General features: G+C 43.3%; 1 protein-coding gene across 1 annotated transcript in view; it reads right to left on the bottom strand.

Moving 5' to 3' along the window:
* vwa8 (von Willebrand factor A domain containing 8) overlaps positions 1–18,465 on the bottom strand; it is a 340,247-nt gene that overhangs the window by 238,939 nt on the left and 82,843 nt on the right. The window contains 2 exon segments of the mRNA XM_043694451.1: positions 6,217–6,381; positions 14,370–14,537. Coding sequence (XP_043550386.1) covers positions 6,217–6,381; positions 14,370–14,537 — 333 coding nt within the window.

Genomic DNA, 18,465 nt, shown 5'->3' with positions numbered 1-18,465 from the left:
GAGGTTGTACAGGATGTTGGTGAAGCTTCTTCTGCAGTACTCTGTCCAGTTCTGGTCTGCTCAGTTATAGGAATACTCTTATTAAGCTGGAGAAGGTTCGGAAGAGATTTACCAGCATGTTGCCAGGAACAGAGAGTTTGAGTTTTAAGGAGAGACATAGAGTCATAAAGATGCACAGCATGGAAACAGACTCTTCAATCCAACTCGTCCATGTCGACCACATAACCAAAATTAATCTAGTCTCATTTGTCTGCATTTGGCTCATTTCCCCCTAAACTCTTCCTATTCATGTACCTGTCCAAATGTCTTTTAAATACTGTAATTGTACTCGCCTCTATTGCTTCCTCCGTCAGCTTGTTCTATGTATACACCACGCTCTGTTTGAAAACGTTGCTCCGCAGGTTCCTTTTAAATCTTTCCCCCTCACCTTAAACCGATGTCCTCTAGTTTTGGACTCCACTATCCTGGGGAAAAGACCTTGACTATTCACCCCACCCATGGTCCTCATGATTTTATAAACATCTGTAAGGTCATCCCTTAGCCTCCGGTGCTCCAGTCAAAACAGCCCCAGCTCATTCAGCCTCTCCCGACAGCTCAAATGCTCCAACCCTGGCAACATCCTTGTAAATCTTTTATGAACCCTTTGCAAGTTTCACAACATCCTTCCGATAGCAAGGAGACCAGAAATAAATGCAGTATACCAAAAGTGGCCAATGTGCTGTAACATGACCTCCCAACTCCTACACTCAGTGCACTGACTAATAAAGGAAAGCATACCAAATGTCTTCTTTACTATCTTGTCTACCTGCGACTCTACTTTCAAAGAACTATGAACCTCTATTCAAAGATCCCTTTGTTCAGCAACACTCCCCAGGACCTTACCATTAAGTGAGTAAGTCCTGCCTTGTTTTGCCTTATGAAAATATAGCGAGTCACATATAGATTAATCTCCATCTGCCACTCCTCAGCCCATCAACCCATCTGATCAAGTCCCATTGTGCTCTGAGGTAACTTATCATGTGTGACATGGTTGTCATTTTAAGAGGTTATTTTGTCCTGTTTTCGTTTTGGACAGGTTGTAAGGCAGAGGTGCGGAATTGCCTATTGAAGACAACTTGTGAGGCCTTGGGTTTCTTAAACAAACAGCCTGAATGGTTGTGGCCAGGTCTCTCAGATCCAGATTTATAGGTTTTGTTTTTTTCAATAACATCGGAAGCCTTTAAAAAAAAGTTAAAAAGAGTTAGAAGCTTCAGTGAATATCTCCTGGCTGCTACACTCTTTGAATATTCCCTTGTTTTTTTTCCTCCTGGATTGGAGAACTGCATGTGAATTCTGTTAAGTTTTCCAATCGTTAAATTATTTTAAATTCCTTTCTTTCGTTTCAATTTTAACTATAGTGTTTAAACAGATTGTATTTTGCTTAATGTCAAGTAATTTGACCAGTCGCACTGCATCTGGATCACAGCATTTCACATTTACCTTTAAAATAAGAAGTAGTTATTGTCTAGGTTACCCGTCTTAAAAGTGACGTGGAGATGCCGGTGTTGGACTGGAGTAGACAAAGTTAAAAATCACAACACCAGGTTATAATCCAACAGGTTTATTTGGAAGCACTAGCTTTCAAAGCACTGCCTCTTCATTAGGCTCCACAACTACCTGATGAAGGAACAGCACTTCGAAAGCTAGTGCTTCTAAATAAACCTGTTGGACTATAACTCGATGTTGTGTGATTTTTAACTTCTTAAAATTGATTGTGTGTGTCCAGTCTGGTAAAATACATGACTTTAAGTGTTAACATACATTCCTTTAAAGTGCAGAAATTCAAAATATGTCGATCAAGCATCGCTAACAAAGGAAATTCAGGATTATGAATTAAAGCACAGTAAAAGTAAAGGCCAATAAAGTTGGTGGCATGGTGGCTCAGTGGTTAGCACTGCTGCCTCATAGCACCAAAGTCCCAGGTTTGATTCCAGCCTCAGGCGACTGTCTGTGTGGAGTTTGCACATTCTCCCCGTGCCTGCGTGGGTTTCCTCTGGGTGCTCCGGTTTCCGCCCACGATCCAAAGATGTGCAGGTCAGGTGAATTGGCCATGCTAAATTGCCCATAGTCATCAAGGATGTGTAGGTTAGGTGCATTAGTCAGGAGTAAATATAGGATAAGGGAATGGGTCCAGGTGAGTTAACCTTCAGAGGGTCTGTGTGCACTTGTTGGGCCGAAGGGCCTATTTCCACAGCATAGGAATTCTACGATTCTATGAAAATTGCCAGAAAAAACAATAATTCTGAGGGTTGGGAGGTTTACAAAATACAGCATAGGAGGATCAGGAAATTGATGCAGAAAGGGAGAACAGAGTATGAATTCATGAAGGTGAGCCAAATGGGCACAGTACACTTCGATTTTCAGAAGGCTTTTGATAAAATCTCCCACAGGAGGCTGGTTAGAAAAGTTAAAATATACAGGATGGGAGTAATGTACTGGCATGTTTTAATGGTTGGCTGAGGGACAGAAAACAGGGTTGGAATAAATTAATTATTCTCACATTGGCAGGCTGAGTGGTGGAGTACTGCAAGGATCACTACTCAGAAACCAGATGCTCATTTTATATATATATATATATCAGTGATTTGAAGGTGGGGACCAAATGTATTAGTTCCAAATTGTGGATAATACAAAGCTAAATCTAATGAAACAGCATAGCTTCATGAAATGGAAATTATATCTGACTAATTTATTAGTTATTTGAGGAAGTCTCAATCAGAGTGGATACAGGAGAACCAGTAAACATGTGTATTTGGACTTCCAGAAGGTGTTCAACAAGGTATCTCACAAAAAGTTAAGTCATAAAGTAAGAACCCAGGTTTGCATAGCATATTGACAAATGCATAAAATATAACGAGTGGAGATCAGGGATTATTTTTCAGGTTGGCAACCTGTAACCAGTGGGGTTCCACATGGATCAGTGTTTACAATATATATCAATGACTTGGAGAAAGGAAGCAAATGTATTTTGGCCAAATTTGCAGATGACACAAAATAGGTGGAAAGGAAAGTTGTGAAAGGTATTCAAACATCTTACTGAAATATATAAATCAATAAGTGAGCAAAGAGTTGGAAAATGAAGTATAATGTGGGAAAATATAAAGTTGTGTAGTTTGGATGGGCGAACAGATTATCTTTAAATGGAGAAAAGCTATAGATAGCTGTAAGACAAAGGGACTTAGGAGTACTTATACATGAAACACAAAAAGCTGGTACATGGGTCTAATAGATAATGAGGAAGGCGAATGGAATGTTGGCCCTTATTTTAAGGCAGTTGAAATATAAGAGTAGGAATGTTATACTGCAACTTTACAAAGTGCTGGTGAAACAACATCTATGGTGATACCATATTCTAAGCATTTTGGTCCCCTATTTAAAGAAAATATATTATTTCATTGGAGGCAGTTCAGAGAAGGGTCACAAGGATGATCCATGGTAGGGAGGGAATGTCTTATGAACAAAGGTTAAACAGGTAAGGATAGTATTCATTGCAGTTGAGAGGTGATAGCACTGAAACATATAGGATTCTTAAATGGCTTGACGAGGTAAATGCTGAGAGAATGTTCTCCCTCATGGGAGGGGAGGACATTGTAGACACCCTAACTACAATCTTTTAGAGTCCCCTAGCTACAGGGAGTTATGCAATTTTCTAATCCACAGGGACACGTTACTCTGCATTTTAAGAAGAGCAAATGAGGGAAACCAAGGTGACATGGCAGAGCACAAGGCTCTGTACAGGGCCTCAGTTATTCACTTATATGTTGTTGACTTGGATAATGACATTGAAAGTCATATATGCAAATTTGCGATGACACAAAATGAGGCAGCATTGTAGACAGTTTAGATGATAGCATAAAATTACAAAGGGATATCGATGGACGAAGTGAATGGGCAACACTGTGGCAAATGGAGTTCAATGTAAACAAAAGTGAGGTTATGCATTTTGAACCAGTCAGGGTATTTCTAAATGGTATGAAGTTAAATACAGTGGAAACTTGGGGGTTTAGATGCATAGATCTTTAAAATGTCATGAACAGGTGCAGAAAATAATCACAAAAGCTAATGAAATGCTGTAGAGGACTGGTGTAATAAGGATGCAGAAACTACGCTATAGTAATACAAAACCCCACTTGGAGTACTGAAAGCAGATCTGGGCACCACATCTTACAAAGGATATATTTACCTTGAATTGAGTATAACATAGATATACAAGAATGAAACCTGGACATCGTGAGCAGAGATTATACAAATCAGGTTTGCTTCTTCCGACTTCAGAAGGTTAAGGGGTGATCTGATTGAAGTCTTCAAGGTAGGAAGAGGAAAAGATCAGGGAGACAAACATATACTATTTCCACAGATGAGGGATTCCAGAATTTGGCGATAGTGTCTGAGAATTAGAGCCATACCATTCAGGAGAGATGTTAGCAAGCTCTGCTACATACAAAGGGTAGTAGATATTTGGGATCCTCTTCCACAGGATCAGCCATGACTTTACTGAATGGCAGAGCAATCTCGAGGGGGTGAGTAGCCTACTCCTGTTCCTAGTTCTGATGGTCTTAAATGGGAATGTGAATGGTGAGAAAGTTGTCAGGCAGTTTCAGGAGGATTTGGACAGGGCTAGTGAATTTGTTTTATTTACCGATGGGATGTAGGCATCACTGGCTGGGCCAGCATTTAACTTGTATACAATGACATTTAGATCCCGAGGTACATCCACACTTCTGACCTCTTACCAATAAGAAATATGCTTCGCATTTGTTTTTACCAACCCAAGAGTACAACAACACATTTTTCCACTTCATATTCCATCGGCTATGTTCTTTTCCATCCAGGTTTGGGCTGACAGTTGGCAGTTCAAGGTGATTTACCTGAAACTTACAAAATACTTAAAGGGATGGAGACAGTAGGTGTTTCCCCTGCTTGGTGAGTCCAGAACCAGGGGGTGCAATTTAGAAATAAGGGGGATACCTCTTTGTTCCAGGATGAGGAGAATTTTTTTTTTACTCAGAGGGTTGTGAACATTTGTAGGGGTGGCTCAGTGGTTAGCACTGTTGCCTCACAGCGCCAGAGTCAGGTTCAATTCCTGCCTCGGCCGACTGTCTGTGTGGAGTTTGCACGTTCTCCCTGCATCTGTGTGGGTTTCCTCCGGGTGCTCCAGTTCCCTCCCACAGTCCAAAGATGTGCAGGTCAGGTGAATTGGCCATGCTAAATTGCCCATAGTGTTAGGTGCATTAGTCAGAGGGAAATATAGGGTAGGGGAATGGGTCTGGGTGGGTTACTCTTTGGAGAGTCGGTGTGGACTTGTTGGGCCAAATGCCTGTTTCCACACTTAAAGGAATGTAATCTAATCTGGAATTCCCAACCATACTATCACTGTGTTAGACCATGTTGAAGGTAGAGATTGATAGATTTCTGATTACCATAGTTAAACAAGGTTATGGAGATGGGGTGGACAAAAGGCATTAAAGTGCTTAATCAGCCATGATGGTATTAAGTTGCAGGCAGGCACAATAAGCTGAATCGCCTACTCTTGTTCCACTGTTTCAAGAACTACAACTTAATTATTGAAAACCTCTCCATTAGTAAGGAAGATTATGAAACATTTATTCATAGAATCCCTACAGTGTGGAAAAAGTCCATTTGGCCCATCAAGTCCACACCTAACCTTTGAAAAGCATCCCACCCAGATCTATCCCCCTACCCTATCCCTGTAATCCTGCATTTACCATGGCCAATCCACCTAGCCTGCTTATCCCTGGACACTATGGGCAATTTGCTGAAAATGTGTTGCTGGAAAAGCGCAGCAGGTCAGGCAGCATCCAGGGAACAAGAGAATCGACGTTTCGGGCATAAGCCCTTCTTCAGGCATAAGCCCTATGGGCAATTTAGCATGGCTGGAGGAAACAGGAGCACACGGAGGAAATCCAAGCAGATAGGAAAGAATGTGCAAACTCCACACAGACTGTTGCCCGAGGTTGGAATGGAACCCAGGTCACTGGTGCTGTGAGGCAGCAGTATTAACCACTGAGTCATTAAAACATTTATTGTATTGCAAGCGTTAACTCCACCACTAAATAATTAAGATCAAAATTCGTAATTGTGCAGAATGTAGAAACCACTACGTTTACATGAAAGTATCCACTGATATCGTCACTGTGTTTGAAGGTGAAAGGTTACCTTAAAAGGCAGGCTATAAATGTCCCTGGCCTGAAACCTTGAACGAAGTGGAGGATCTAGAGGGTTTCCAGGATACTTCGGGACTGGCAGACCCAGGGCTATTACTCTGAAATCCTCGCTAACTCGCACAATCTTCCATGCGTCTAGCTCCTCCTTTGTATGCTCCTGTACAAAAAAATGTCACATTAATGATATTAATAATTTTTTTTTCAATGTGAACATAAGTGCTAGAAATTCAAAGCATGTTAAGCAGCCACTTAAATAAATGGAAGTTCCTGCAGCTCAACAGGACTGTGTAAAACAGAAAGTTGTACGATCATAGCACATTCCTGCACTTACGCACATAATTTGTACCAGTACATCACTGTAGTAGTGAGCAAGTACAAAATCAGAGGAACAATTCTTCAAATGATACATTCAACTAAAGTTCCATTTGCTTATTAAGCACCTCAAGCAAAATACCATAGTGAGATTAAAAGATGAGGGATGTCCCTGTTGTCCTAGCTAGTATTTCATCCCAACAAATACTGCCAAAAATCTATTCGCTGTTCAGCCGATAAATTATGAAGCACAGAAAATGGTTGAGATGTTTGACTCTATAAGATCCATTTTATTTATGAAGTGCTTGCAGATTTTCTGGCAGACTTCCTTTTCCTGTTTTCTTGTGATGAGTGTGTCATTTGCAAGGCCAACATATTTTGCCCATTTCTAATTGTCCTTGGACTGAGAAGCTTGCTTAGTCCTTTCTGAAGAAATCGAAGAGTTAATCACAATTCTGAAAGTCTGAAGTCACATGTCGGCCAGACTGGCTAAGAACATCAGCTTTCCTTTTGTTAGACCTGCCATGTCAGAATTTGAACCCATATCCATTAAGCATAGTGATAACACCACCACATCATCTTTCCAGGAGGCACCATACAAAATCATTATTATGCCTCTGCCCCTACATCTCTCTCTCCTACATGTATGATCTTAAAACCCAGTTACTTGATGAAGCCTTTGATTAGCTGTCCTAGTACCCTCTTTGTGTCATTTGCCATTTTTCTCATACCTCATTGGGGTATCGCTCAACATTGAATCTTCCATTTAAAGTGCTAAACTGGATCTCCCCAGTCAACCCTGTTGCATATTAATGAGATAGATGGCTCCATTTATTAAGGTAAGGAAAACAAAGAAACTCTGATTTCCTCCTACAGCCCAAGGATGTGCAGGTTAGGTAAATTAACCATGTTGAATTGCCCACAGTCTTCAGGGATGTGTAGATTAGGTGCATTAGCCAGGGGAGGTGTCAAGTAACAGGACAGGGGAATGGGTCTGGGTGGGATACTCTTCGGAGGACTTGTTGGGCCAAATGGCCTGTTTCTTCACTGTAGGGGTTCTATGAATGAATTTGATGCAAACCAATAAATTACGCCCGGCTGATGTGCTTCATTAGTCAGTGTTTGCAACAATCTATTACATTTTCAAGCAAATAAATATCAGAAAATAACAAGCACAACAGGAGCTCAATATTAAATGGAAAGCATCTGGATAAATGTTTTTGTCATGTTAACACATGGAATGCAGGCATCGCCCAACCCTAATTTACCTTGAAAATTAGACAACAACTCACCAGAACGAAGGACCCGATACCCAACATGAGCAAAACTAATGTAGTGTACAAAATACCATGCAAGGACTGCACAAAACACTATATAGGACAAACAGGAAGACAGCTAACAATCCGCATACATGAACATCAACTAGCCACGAAACGACATGACCAGCTATCCTCAGTAGCCACACACGCACTATAAACACCGGAGGAAACATCAAAGAAGCGCTTCGCAGGAGGCTCCCAAGCACTGATGATGTTGCCTAGCCAGGGGACGAAACGTTTGCAGCAAAAACTTCCAGCTCGGCGAACAGAACCACAACAACGAGCACCCGAGCTACAAATCTTCGCACAAACTTTTACCTTGAAAATGCTGTATTGTTTCCAAGCTGCTGATGGGAAGGAGGTTCCAGCACTTTATTCCAGCAACAATGATATATTACCAATTCAGGATGGTGAGAGGCTTGGAGGTGACCTTGCAGAACCTGCTGTTCCCATGGTTGAGTAAAAGGAAAATCAATTCTGATCTGACATTGGACGTACAAGTTCAGAATAATGAGGGGTGATCTTATGTAAATGCACAAGAGTTTGAGGAGTCTTGACTCTTCAACAGCAGGGTGGGATCCTCAACTGCAGGGAGGCAAGTGTGAGACTGGAAGGAGATATAGTATCATAAACAGTTCATCGAAGAGGCAGGTCAGACTGGAACACAACAGGGAGCAAGGAATGGGCTTAGTGATTAGCACTGCTGCCTCACAGCGCCAGAGGCCCAGCTTCAATTCCCACCTCAGGCGACTGTCTGTGTGGAGTTTGCATATTTCCCCGTGTCTGTATGGGTTTCCTCCGGGTGCTCCGGTTTCCTCCCACAGTCCAAAAATATGCAGGTTAGGTGAATTGGCCATGCTAAATTGCCCGTAGTGTTAGGTGAAGGGGTAAATGTAGGGGAATGGGTCTGGGTGAGTTGCACTTCGGCGGGTCGGTGTGGACTTGTTGGGCCAAAGGGCCTGTTTCCACACTAACTAAGTAATTAAGTAAGAATCCCTGTTGGATTAAGTTCCATCTATTCAATGCAACAGGGTTGATTGATAAGGCTGATTAACTCAGGGCGCGGATAGGTGTGTGGGACTGGGATATTATAGCCATTACAATAACATGGCTAAGGGAGGGACAGGATTGGCAACGTAATGTGCCAGGATACAGGTGCTTTAGGCGGGACAGAGTTGGTGAAAGGGAGGGCAGGGGAAGTTGCATTTTTGATTAAGGTGAGTATCACAGCCATAGTCAGAGATGAAATAACTGAAGGATTAGTCAGTGAGGCTTTGTGGGGTGGTGCTAAGAAATAAGAAAAGGATGGTGACGGTATTGGGGTTGTACTGTAGGCTCCCAAATAGTCAATGGTGATTAGAGGAACAAATATGCAGGGAGACTGAGGAGACGTGCAGGAGCAATAAGGTGTCATAGTAAGGGATATTAGTTTTCCGAACATTGACTGGGACTGCCAAAGCGTTAAAGGCTTAGATCGGACGAAATTTGTTAAGTGCATTCCGGAAAATTTCCTCAATCAGGACACAGAGGATCCGATATAGAAAGGTGCAAAACCCGACTGACTCTTGGGAAATAGGGCAGGACAAGTGTTGGAAGTGACAGTGGGGGAGCACTTTGGGACCAGTGACGATAGTTGTATTAATTTTAAAATAGTTCTGGAGAGGGACAAAACTGGTCCACAGGTTCAAGTTCTAAATTGGGGCAGGGCGAGTTTTGATGGAATTAGACAGGAGCTTGCAGGGGTTGATTGGAGTAGTTTGTTTGCAGGTAAAGGGACCACAGCAACTTTGAGGCCTTTAAAAGTGAGATAGCTGGAGTGTAAGGTCTAGGTGTTCCTATCCGGGTGAAGGACAAGATTAGCAGGAATAGAGAACCCTGGATGACAAACCGGCTTGGACCAGAAAAAATGAGGTTCAGGTATACAAACCTGGGATCAAGGGAATTACCGGATGTATACAGGGGATACAGGAGTTTAGTGAAGGACAATGACGAGAAGGGGGCATGAGATAGCCTTGGCACTGCTGCCTCACAGCGCCAGAGACCCGGGTTCAGTTCCCGCCTCGTCTGTGTGGAGTTTGCACATTCTCCCCGTGTCTGCGTGGGTTTCCTCCGGGTGCTCCGGTTTCCTCCCACAGTCCAAAAATGTGCAGGTTAGGTGAATTGGCCATGCTAAATTGCCCTTAGTGTTCGATGCAGCGGTAAATGTAGGGGAATGGGTATGGGTGGGTGCACTTCGGCGGGTCGGTGTGGACTTGTTGGGCCGAAGGGCCTGTTTCCACACTGTAAGTAATCTAATCTAATCTAATTATGTTGAATCCAAAGTGGCTGTTTAAGTATATTAAAGGAAAAAGAATAACTTGGGACAAAATAGGACCTCTCATGAACCAAAGTGGACATGAATGTGTCAAATCGCCGGAGATAGGTGAGGTCCTCAATGAATATTTCTCCTCTGAGTGTTCCATGGAGAAAGACAAGGTGACTTGGGACCTTAGGGAAGTTATTGGTGATATCTTGGGGACAGTCTATATCACAGTAGAGGTGGTGTTGGGCATATCAGAATGCATGGAGGTGAATAAATCTCCTGGTCATGACCAGATATATCCAAGAACACTGCAAGAGGCAAGGTAGAAAATTGCAGGAGCCCTCGCTAATACTTTTGCATCATTGTTAGCCATGGGTGAGGTCCAGAGAATTGGAGGGTAGTGAATGTTCTGCACTTATTCAAGAAAGGCTGCAAAGCAAAACCTGGGAAATATAGACCAGTGAGCTTAACATCTGTGGTGGATAAGTTAATTGAGAAGATTGAGAGATCAGATATCCATGCATTTGGAAAGACAGATTTTGATTAGTCGGCATGGCATTGTGCATGGGAGATCATGCCTCACAAATCTGTTAGAGTTCTTTGATGAAGTGACCAGGAAGGTTGACAAGGACAAGCCGGTAGACATAGCCTGTATGGATTTCAGTAAAGCCTTTGATAAGGTTCCACATGGTAGGCTGCTCTGCAAAGTTAGATTGCATGGAATCCAGGGAAGCAAATTGGATACACAACTGGCTTGATGGTAGGAAGCAGAGGGTAATAGTGGAAGGATGCTTGTCAGGCTGGAGGCCTGGGACTGGTGAAGTGCCTCAGGGGTCGGTGCTGGGCCCATTACTGTTTGTTATCTATGTCAATGATTTGGAGGAGAATATACAAGGTTTGATTACTAAGTTTGCAGATGACACTTAAACAGGCAGTGTCATGAACAGTAAACACATTTATCAGAAATTGTAGCAGAACCTTCATTAGCTGGGGAAGTGGGCCAAGAAATGGCAAATGGAGTTTAATACACATAAATGTGAGGTCTTGCATTTTAGAAAGTCAATTCAAGGTAGGAGCTTCAGGGTGAATGGTAGGGCCTAAAGGAGTGTCTTGGAAGAGAGGAACATTGGAGTTCAAGTGCACGGTTCTCTAAAAATGGAGTCACAGGTAGACAGGGCAGTGAAGGAGGCTTTGGTACACTGGCCTTCATCAGTCAGGGCATTGAGTATAGAAGTTGGGAAGTTACGTTGCAGTGGCACAGGATGTTGGTGAGGCCGCACTTGGAGTATTGTGCTCAGTTTCGGTCTCCTTGTTATAGGAAGGATGTTATTAAACTGGAAAGAGTGCAGAAGAAATTTACAAGGATATTGCCAAGATTCAAGGGAATCAGTTATACAGAGAGGTTGGCCAAACCCACAAGCCGTCTGGAATTCTTTGAGGATGTGACAAAACACATAGATGAAGATAGAGCAGTGGATGTGGTGTATATGGACTTTATCAAAGCATTTGATTAGGTTCTCCATGATAAGCTCATTCAGAAAGTAAAGAGGCATGGGATACAGGGAAATCTGGCTGTCTGGATACAGAATTGGCTAGCCTATAGAAGACAGAGGGTGGTAGTAGATGGAAAGTATTCAGCCTGGAGCTCAGTGACATGTGGTGTTCCACAGGGATCTGTTCTGGAATCTCTGCTCGTTGTGATTTTTAAAAATGACTTGACTGGGAAAGTGGAAGGGTGGGTTAGTAAGTTTGCCGATGACACAAAGGTTGGTGGAATTGTGGATAGCGTGGAGGGCAGTTGTAGGTTACAACAGGACATTGACAGGATGCAGAGCTGGGCTGATAAGATGGAGTTCAACCTGGAAAAGTGTAAAGTGGTTCATTTTAGATGGGTACATTCGAATACAGAATACAGGGTTAAAGGCAGGATTCTTGGCAGTGTGGAGGAACAGAGGGATCTTAGGGTTCACGTCCATAGATCCCTCGAAGTTGCCACCCGAGTTGATAGGGTTGTTAAGAAAGCGTATGGTGTGTTGGCTTTCATTATAATGCAGGGGGATTGAGTTTAAGAGCCGCGAGGTCATGCTGCAGCTCGAAAAGCTCTGGTTAGACCACACTTGGAATATCGTGTTCAGTTCTGGTCACCTCATCATAGGAAGGATGTGGAAGCTTTCAAGAGGGTGCAGAAGAAATTTACCAGGATGCTGCCTGGAATGGAGGGCACGTCTTATGAAAAAAGATTGAAGGAGCTAGGGCTTTTCTCATTGGAGCCAGGAAGGATGAGAGGTGACTTGATAGAGGTGTACAAGATGATGAGAGGTGTAGATAGAGTGGATAGCGAGAGAATGTTTCCTCAAGAGCGGAAATGGTGGCTCTGTAGTTAGCACTGCTGCCACACAGCGCCAGGTATCCGGATTTGATTCCAGCCTCGACGATTGCCTGTGTGGAGTTTGCACATTCTGCCAATGTTACATGGGTTTCCTCCCGGTGCTCTGGTTTTCTTCCACAATCCAGATGATGTGCAGGTGAGGTGAACTGGCCATGCTAAATTGCCCAAAGTGTTCGGTGCATTAGTCGGGGTAAATATAGGGTAAGGGAATGGGTCTGAGTGGGTTACTCTTTGGAGGGTCAGTGTGGGGCCCAAGGGCATGTTTCCATACTGTAGGGAATCTAATCAAATGACTATCACAAGAGGGCAAAATTTTAAGACGATTGGAAGAAGGTTTAGGAGAGATGTCAGAGGTTGGTTCTTTACACATAGCATGTAGTGCCAGCAGTGGTGGTAGAGTCGGATACATTAGGGATGTTTAAGCGACTCTTGGATGATAGTAAAACGAAGGGTATGTTGGTTAGTTTCATCTTAGAGTGGATTAAAGATCGGCACAACGTCAAACTGGACTTTTTCATTCAAGCGTAGGAGATTGAGGGGGTTCTTACGTAAGTGTGTAAGATCATGAGCAGCATGGATAGGGTGAATGCACTCAGTATTTTTCCCAGTGTTAGGGAATCAATGACGAGAGGGCATCAGTTTAAGGCGAGGAGGGAAAGAATAAAAGAGAACCTGAGGGGCAATTTCTTTACACAGAAGATGATACGCATATGGAATGAGGTATCAGTGCAAATAGTGGAGGCGGGTACATTAACAATATTTAAAAGGTACTTGGATAAATATATGGATAGGAAAGGAACAGAAGGACATGGGCCAAGTGCAGGGAAATGGGGTTAGCGTGGATGGACATTTTGGTTGGCATGGACCAGTTTGGGATGAGGTGCTTGTGTCCATGCTGTAGGACTCTATGACAGGGTTAATGTTAAGACAATGTTTCCATGAGTTGGGGAATTTCACACTAGGGGTCATAGCTAGACTATAAGAAAGGGGAACAGGAGTATGCCACTCAGCCCGTCAAACCTGCTCTGCTATTCAACATGACTGATCCAACACTACTTAAGTCTACTTTCCTGCCTTCTTCCAACAACTTTAGATTCCCCTGCCGATTAAGATCTATCACAACCTTAAACAAACACAAGGACTCCCCAAAGCTCTCTGTGGCAAGAAATTGCAAATGGGCAGTGTGGTGGCTCAGTGGTTAGCACTGCTGCCTCTCAGTGCCAGGAACCTGGGCTTGATTCCAACCTGAGGTGCCTGTCAGTGTGGAGTTTGCACATTCTCCCTGCATCTCTGTGGGCTTCCTCCCACAGTTCAAGGATGTGCAAGTTAGGTAGTTTGGTCATGATGAGTTATAGACTATAAAGATCATAGAATTACTACAGTGTGGAAACAGGCCATTTGGCCCAAAAAGTCTACACCAATCCTCCGAAGAGTAACCCACCCAGACCTATTTCCTTATACTGTTACTGCACATTTCCCCTCACTAATGCACCTAATCTACACATCCCTGAACATGGTCAATTCACCTAACCTGCATGTCTTTAGACTGTGGGAGGAAACCAGACCACCCGAAGGAAATCTGAAGAGAACACTCCTGCAGTGTTTTTGGATATATCTAGTCAGGACCATGAGATTTATCCACCTTCATACATTCTACTACATCAACATCTCCTTTAATCTGATATGGACTATCCCCAAGATACCACCACTAACTTCCCAAGTCTTCATGTCCTTTTCCATGGTAAACACAGAGGAGAAATATTCATTGAGAACCTCGCTCATCTCCTGTGGTGCCTTAATATTATCCAATTATGTCCAATTACCTTGAGCAGTTTGTCATAGCGATCTGCAGACATGAGGAAACGCCCATCTTCCAGCTGCATCTCTCTGTTTTCTAGCAGGTTGTTTAAAACAGGTAGGACATTCCGTTCGGCCTTCTCCAGACCTTCCAGCACTAATATCCGGCCTTCAGTTGCAGCTCGAACAGCACACTTTCCAGAAACAAAGCAAAACAGAGGGTTCATGCAACAAAAAGTGACAAACAATCTTAATTCACCCCAACAAGATGGAAATACAACACAGACTTTGTATACAAAACAGACTCTCACTGGAGTATGATAACCTTTTGGAAAGAACTGGGTTTGGTTGTGAAACAAAATCAGAAATTGCTGAAAAACTCAGCAGGTCTGGCAGCATTTGTGGAGAGAAAGCAGTTCAAGCTTCGGTTCCAGTGACAATTCTTCAGATTTTATTTCTGATTTCCAGCATCCACAATTCTTTGGGTGAATTCTTGCTGAAAATCATTGTCATGGTTGGATAAGGTATGGCTGTGTAGTCAGGTATTGAGTCAATACTTACAAGAGAAAAGAGGAATAAAAATAATTGACCTTGGTGACTAAAGACATCCCAAACTGAACTTTACATGGAACGACACAATAAAGAGCTCAGTAAATCAAAATCAGAAGTCACACGACAACAGGGAACACTTCAGCGGTCAAGAACATTCAGCCTCCATTCTTTGGGTAAGTGTCCTTCAAGACACACCACAAGGCAAAATCACCAAGCAGAGACTGATAGCCAAGTTCCGTACCGATGAGGGTGCCTTAACCAAGCTATATGTAATCCCATCATACTGTTCCAGGTTTGGAAGATGTTCTCTACTGTCCTGTTTTGACACCATCACCTTGATAGCCATCTCTTTACCTTAATTAGTTTATACAGTTTTGGGTTACTTGCTACTTTGGTTAGACCCTCGTCGTGCGATTCTTATACCGATCATGCTATTCTAGCCAGTTGGTTTGTCTCTAGCACCATCTTAATTTTGAATTTTTGTAATTATCTCTCTGCCTTAATTAATCGGATCATAGGTCATCCCTTCACTTGCTATTCAGCTGCTGGCACTTTACTCACACCATTTGACACGATTGATCACCTGCACAGCCTTGTTATTCAGCCTGTCGACACTCCACTCCACTCACACTATTTGTACTATTTTTTGACACACTTCATTTCCTGAAATTATCTTATAATTATGTGTCCACCTATAAATTCTGTGCCTCTGTGCTTCCCTCCACTTCACCCAATGAAGGAGCAGTGCTCAGAAAGTTTGTGATTCAAATAAACCTGTTGGACTACAACCTGGTGTTGTGAGACTTCTGGTTTTGCCCACCCCAATCCAACATCAGCACCTCAATAACACCAGTACATCAACTAAAATGTTTTCAGTAATACACAGGTTAAACTGCAGAAGGCCAAGTCCATGTCCACGTGAGCTACAACAGCAATTAAGAGAATATGCAATCATTACACATGGTGTGTGGCCACTAAAAACATTGGAAAGCTTGCTATAGTCAGCAACATGCCAGAGTATTTGTTCACACTTACTAATTTCAATAACTGCACACAAATTGAGAAGGGTTCATGACACAGTGGTAGTGTCCCCACCTCTGACCCAGAAGGTCCCGGTTCAAGTCCCAGCTGCTTCAGAAGCATATCAAACCATGTCCGAACAGGATAACTAAAAGTATCTACATAAATTGAAGTCACCAACCCAAATACACATTTTGGGTCTGGGTCACAGATTTACAGTGAATAATGATAAAAACATACAGTCTGTTTGAAAAGCTTGAACCTTTCTTGTGTGAAACAAAATTGCAAAAGTAAGCAATAGATGAGGTCCGGGTTTTATTAAAATATCCCACTGAAATTTGATAATAACAGAACAGCATTTTTAAAATCTGAATTACTTCCTTGACATGAGGTTTTGGGCAAACATGGTGTCAGATGTAACGTCGTGCCTCATGTAGTATCGCAATGCCTGCTCATTCTGTTTCATGAGCGACTGGTTGCTGGCACCATCCTCTAAGTGCAGGAAATTCAAGGGCCTGTTTGGTACACTGTGGGAAAGAAAACCACTTCCTATAGTTGGAAGAGATTCTTGCAGTTAACAACATATAAATTATTTCACATTAGCAACTAGTTTTGTTTTGCTGTGAAACTTCAGGTTTTCTTGCTAAATCTTGCCAAACATGCAACATTAACTCCTTCCACATCCCTCACATCCGATCCTACACAAATTTACGATTCCCAAAACAACTCACTTGAGACGGCACGGTGGCTCAGTGGTTAGCACTGTTGCCTCATGGTGCCAGGGACCCAGTTCCATTCATGCCTCAGGTGGAGTTTGTTTGTTTGTTTGTGGAGTTTGCACATTCTCCCCTTGTCTGCATGGGTTTCCTCCCGTAGTCCAAAGATGTGCAAGTCAGGTGGATTGGTCATGCTAAATTGCCCCATTGCACCCAGGGATGTACAGGTTAAGTGTGTTAAGCCATGGGAAATATCGGGGATGGGCTCGGGTGGGATGCACTTCAGAAGGATCGGTGTGGTCCTGTTGGGCCAAGTGGTCTAATTCCACATCGTAGGGATTCAATTCGATGATGGATATCCTGCAAAGGATCAGCAATCATGTTGCTGATGTCATCTTTAAAAGTACTTTGTGCTCCGGACAACCACTTACAGACATTTGCCAGGTGTCAGACAGGGGGAGTGTGGGCAAGTGTCCGTATATGCTGCCAGAAAAGTAGCACACAGGGGAGATGTCCTTTTCCCCAAGCTGCCACCCGGTCAGTACAATCTCAGCTGTCTGGAGAGCTGCACGATAGAAAGATCAATGTCATTCTCCACTCCGTCAGTGTCAGTGCCACCATCTTCTACCTGCTAACTCACACTCACTGTGTTACTGGTGCCCATCTCCAATCAAGGCTCATAGTCTCACTATTATCTGCAACATCACCTTCACTCGCTGTTAACGATCCCAACATCACTGACCCTATGTGCTTTCTATGCTGCCTGCTCACTCACCCGGGACACAGCATACCTGCAAAAATAGTGACAGGTTGTCACCCATATTCACCTCCCATAATATCTGCCCCTCTCTTGTTCCATGATGAGTAGTCATCTGTCCAGTATTTGGCACCTCCCCACTTACATGGAGAGCATCCAGACTCTGACTGCCCTGAATGGTTAGCTGATAGCAATGCAGGAGCGTGGGAACAATCAGAAGCTGCTTTTGACTTACTGTGCCAGTAACCCCTGACCAAAGACTAGCTTCTTTGATCTGACTGAGGCCTGCCTACAACCATAACAAGCTCTCTGGCTTTGTGTGCTGGCGAAATGGCACGGCATTACAGTAATATTGACAGTCTGATAGCTCTGGTTGAGTAACAAAGCAAGGCTTAGAGTGAGCGAGCACTATGACTGCACACAAAGAGCTCAGAGATGCAGCTTGGTCAGGTCCCTGAGCCGGGTGTGACTCCCTGAGCCCATACGTGTCCTTGCTGCAACATTACAATGAGAATTGCTGGTGCAGATTGAAGTATGGCCTTTGGCCCGTCAACTCTGTACTGGTCAAAAACAATCATCTAACTATTTCTAAATCTATTTTTCAACAGTGGATCAGTGAGGTTTATGAGGGTTATTAGAGTCTCAGAGTCATAGAGATGTACAGCACGGAAACAGACCCTTGGGTCCAACCCGTCCATGCCGACCAGATATCCCAACCCAATCTAGTCCCACCTGCCAGCACCTGGCCCATATCCCTCCAAACCCTTCCTATTCATATACTCATCCAAATGCCTCTTAAATGTTGCAATTGTACCAGCCTCCACCACATCTTCTGGCAGCTCATTCCATACACGTACCACCCTCTGCGTGAAAAAGTTGCCCCTTAGGTCACTTTTATATTTTTCCCCTCTCACCCTAAACCTATGCCCTCTAGTTCTGGACTCCCCCCACCCCAAGGAAAAAACTTTGTCTATTTATCCTATCCATGCCCCTCATGATTTTGTAAATCTCTATAAGGTCCTCAGCCTCCGAAGCTCCAGGGAAAACAGCCCCAGCCTGTTCAGCCTCTCCCTGTAG

The sequence above is a fragment of the Chiloscyllium plagiosum genome, chromosome 7 (genome assembly GCF_004010195.1).
Source record: "Chiloscyllium plagiosum isolate BGI_BamShark_2017 chromosome 7, ASM401019v2, whole genome shotgun sequence".
NCBI classification, from domain to species: Eukaryota; Metazoa; Chordata; class Chondrichthyes; order Orectolobiformes; family Hemiscylliidae; genus Chiloscyllium; species Chiloscyllium plagiosum.
The sequence above is the reverse complement of the archived record's forward strand: the minus strand, read 5'-3'. Positions and strand labels throughout refer to the sequence as shown.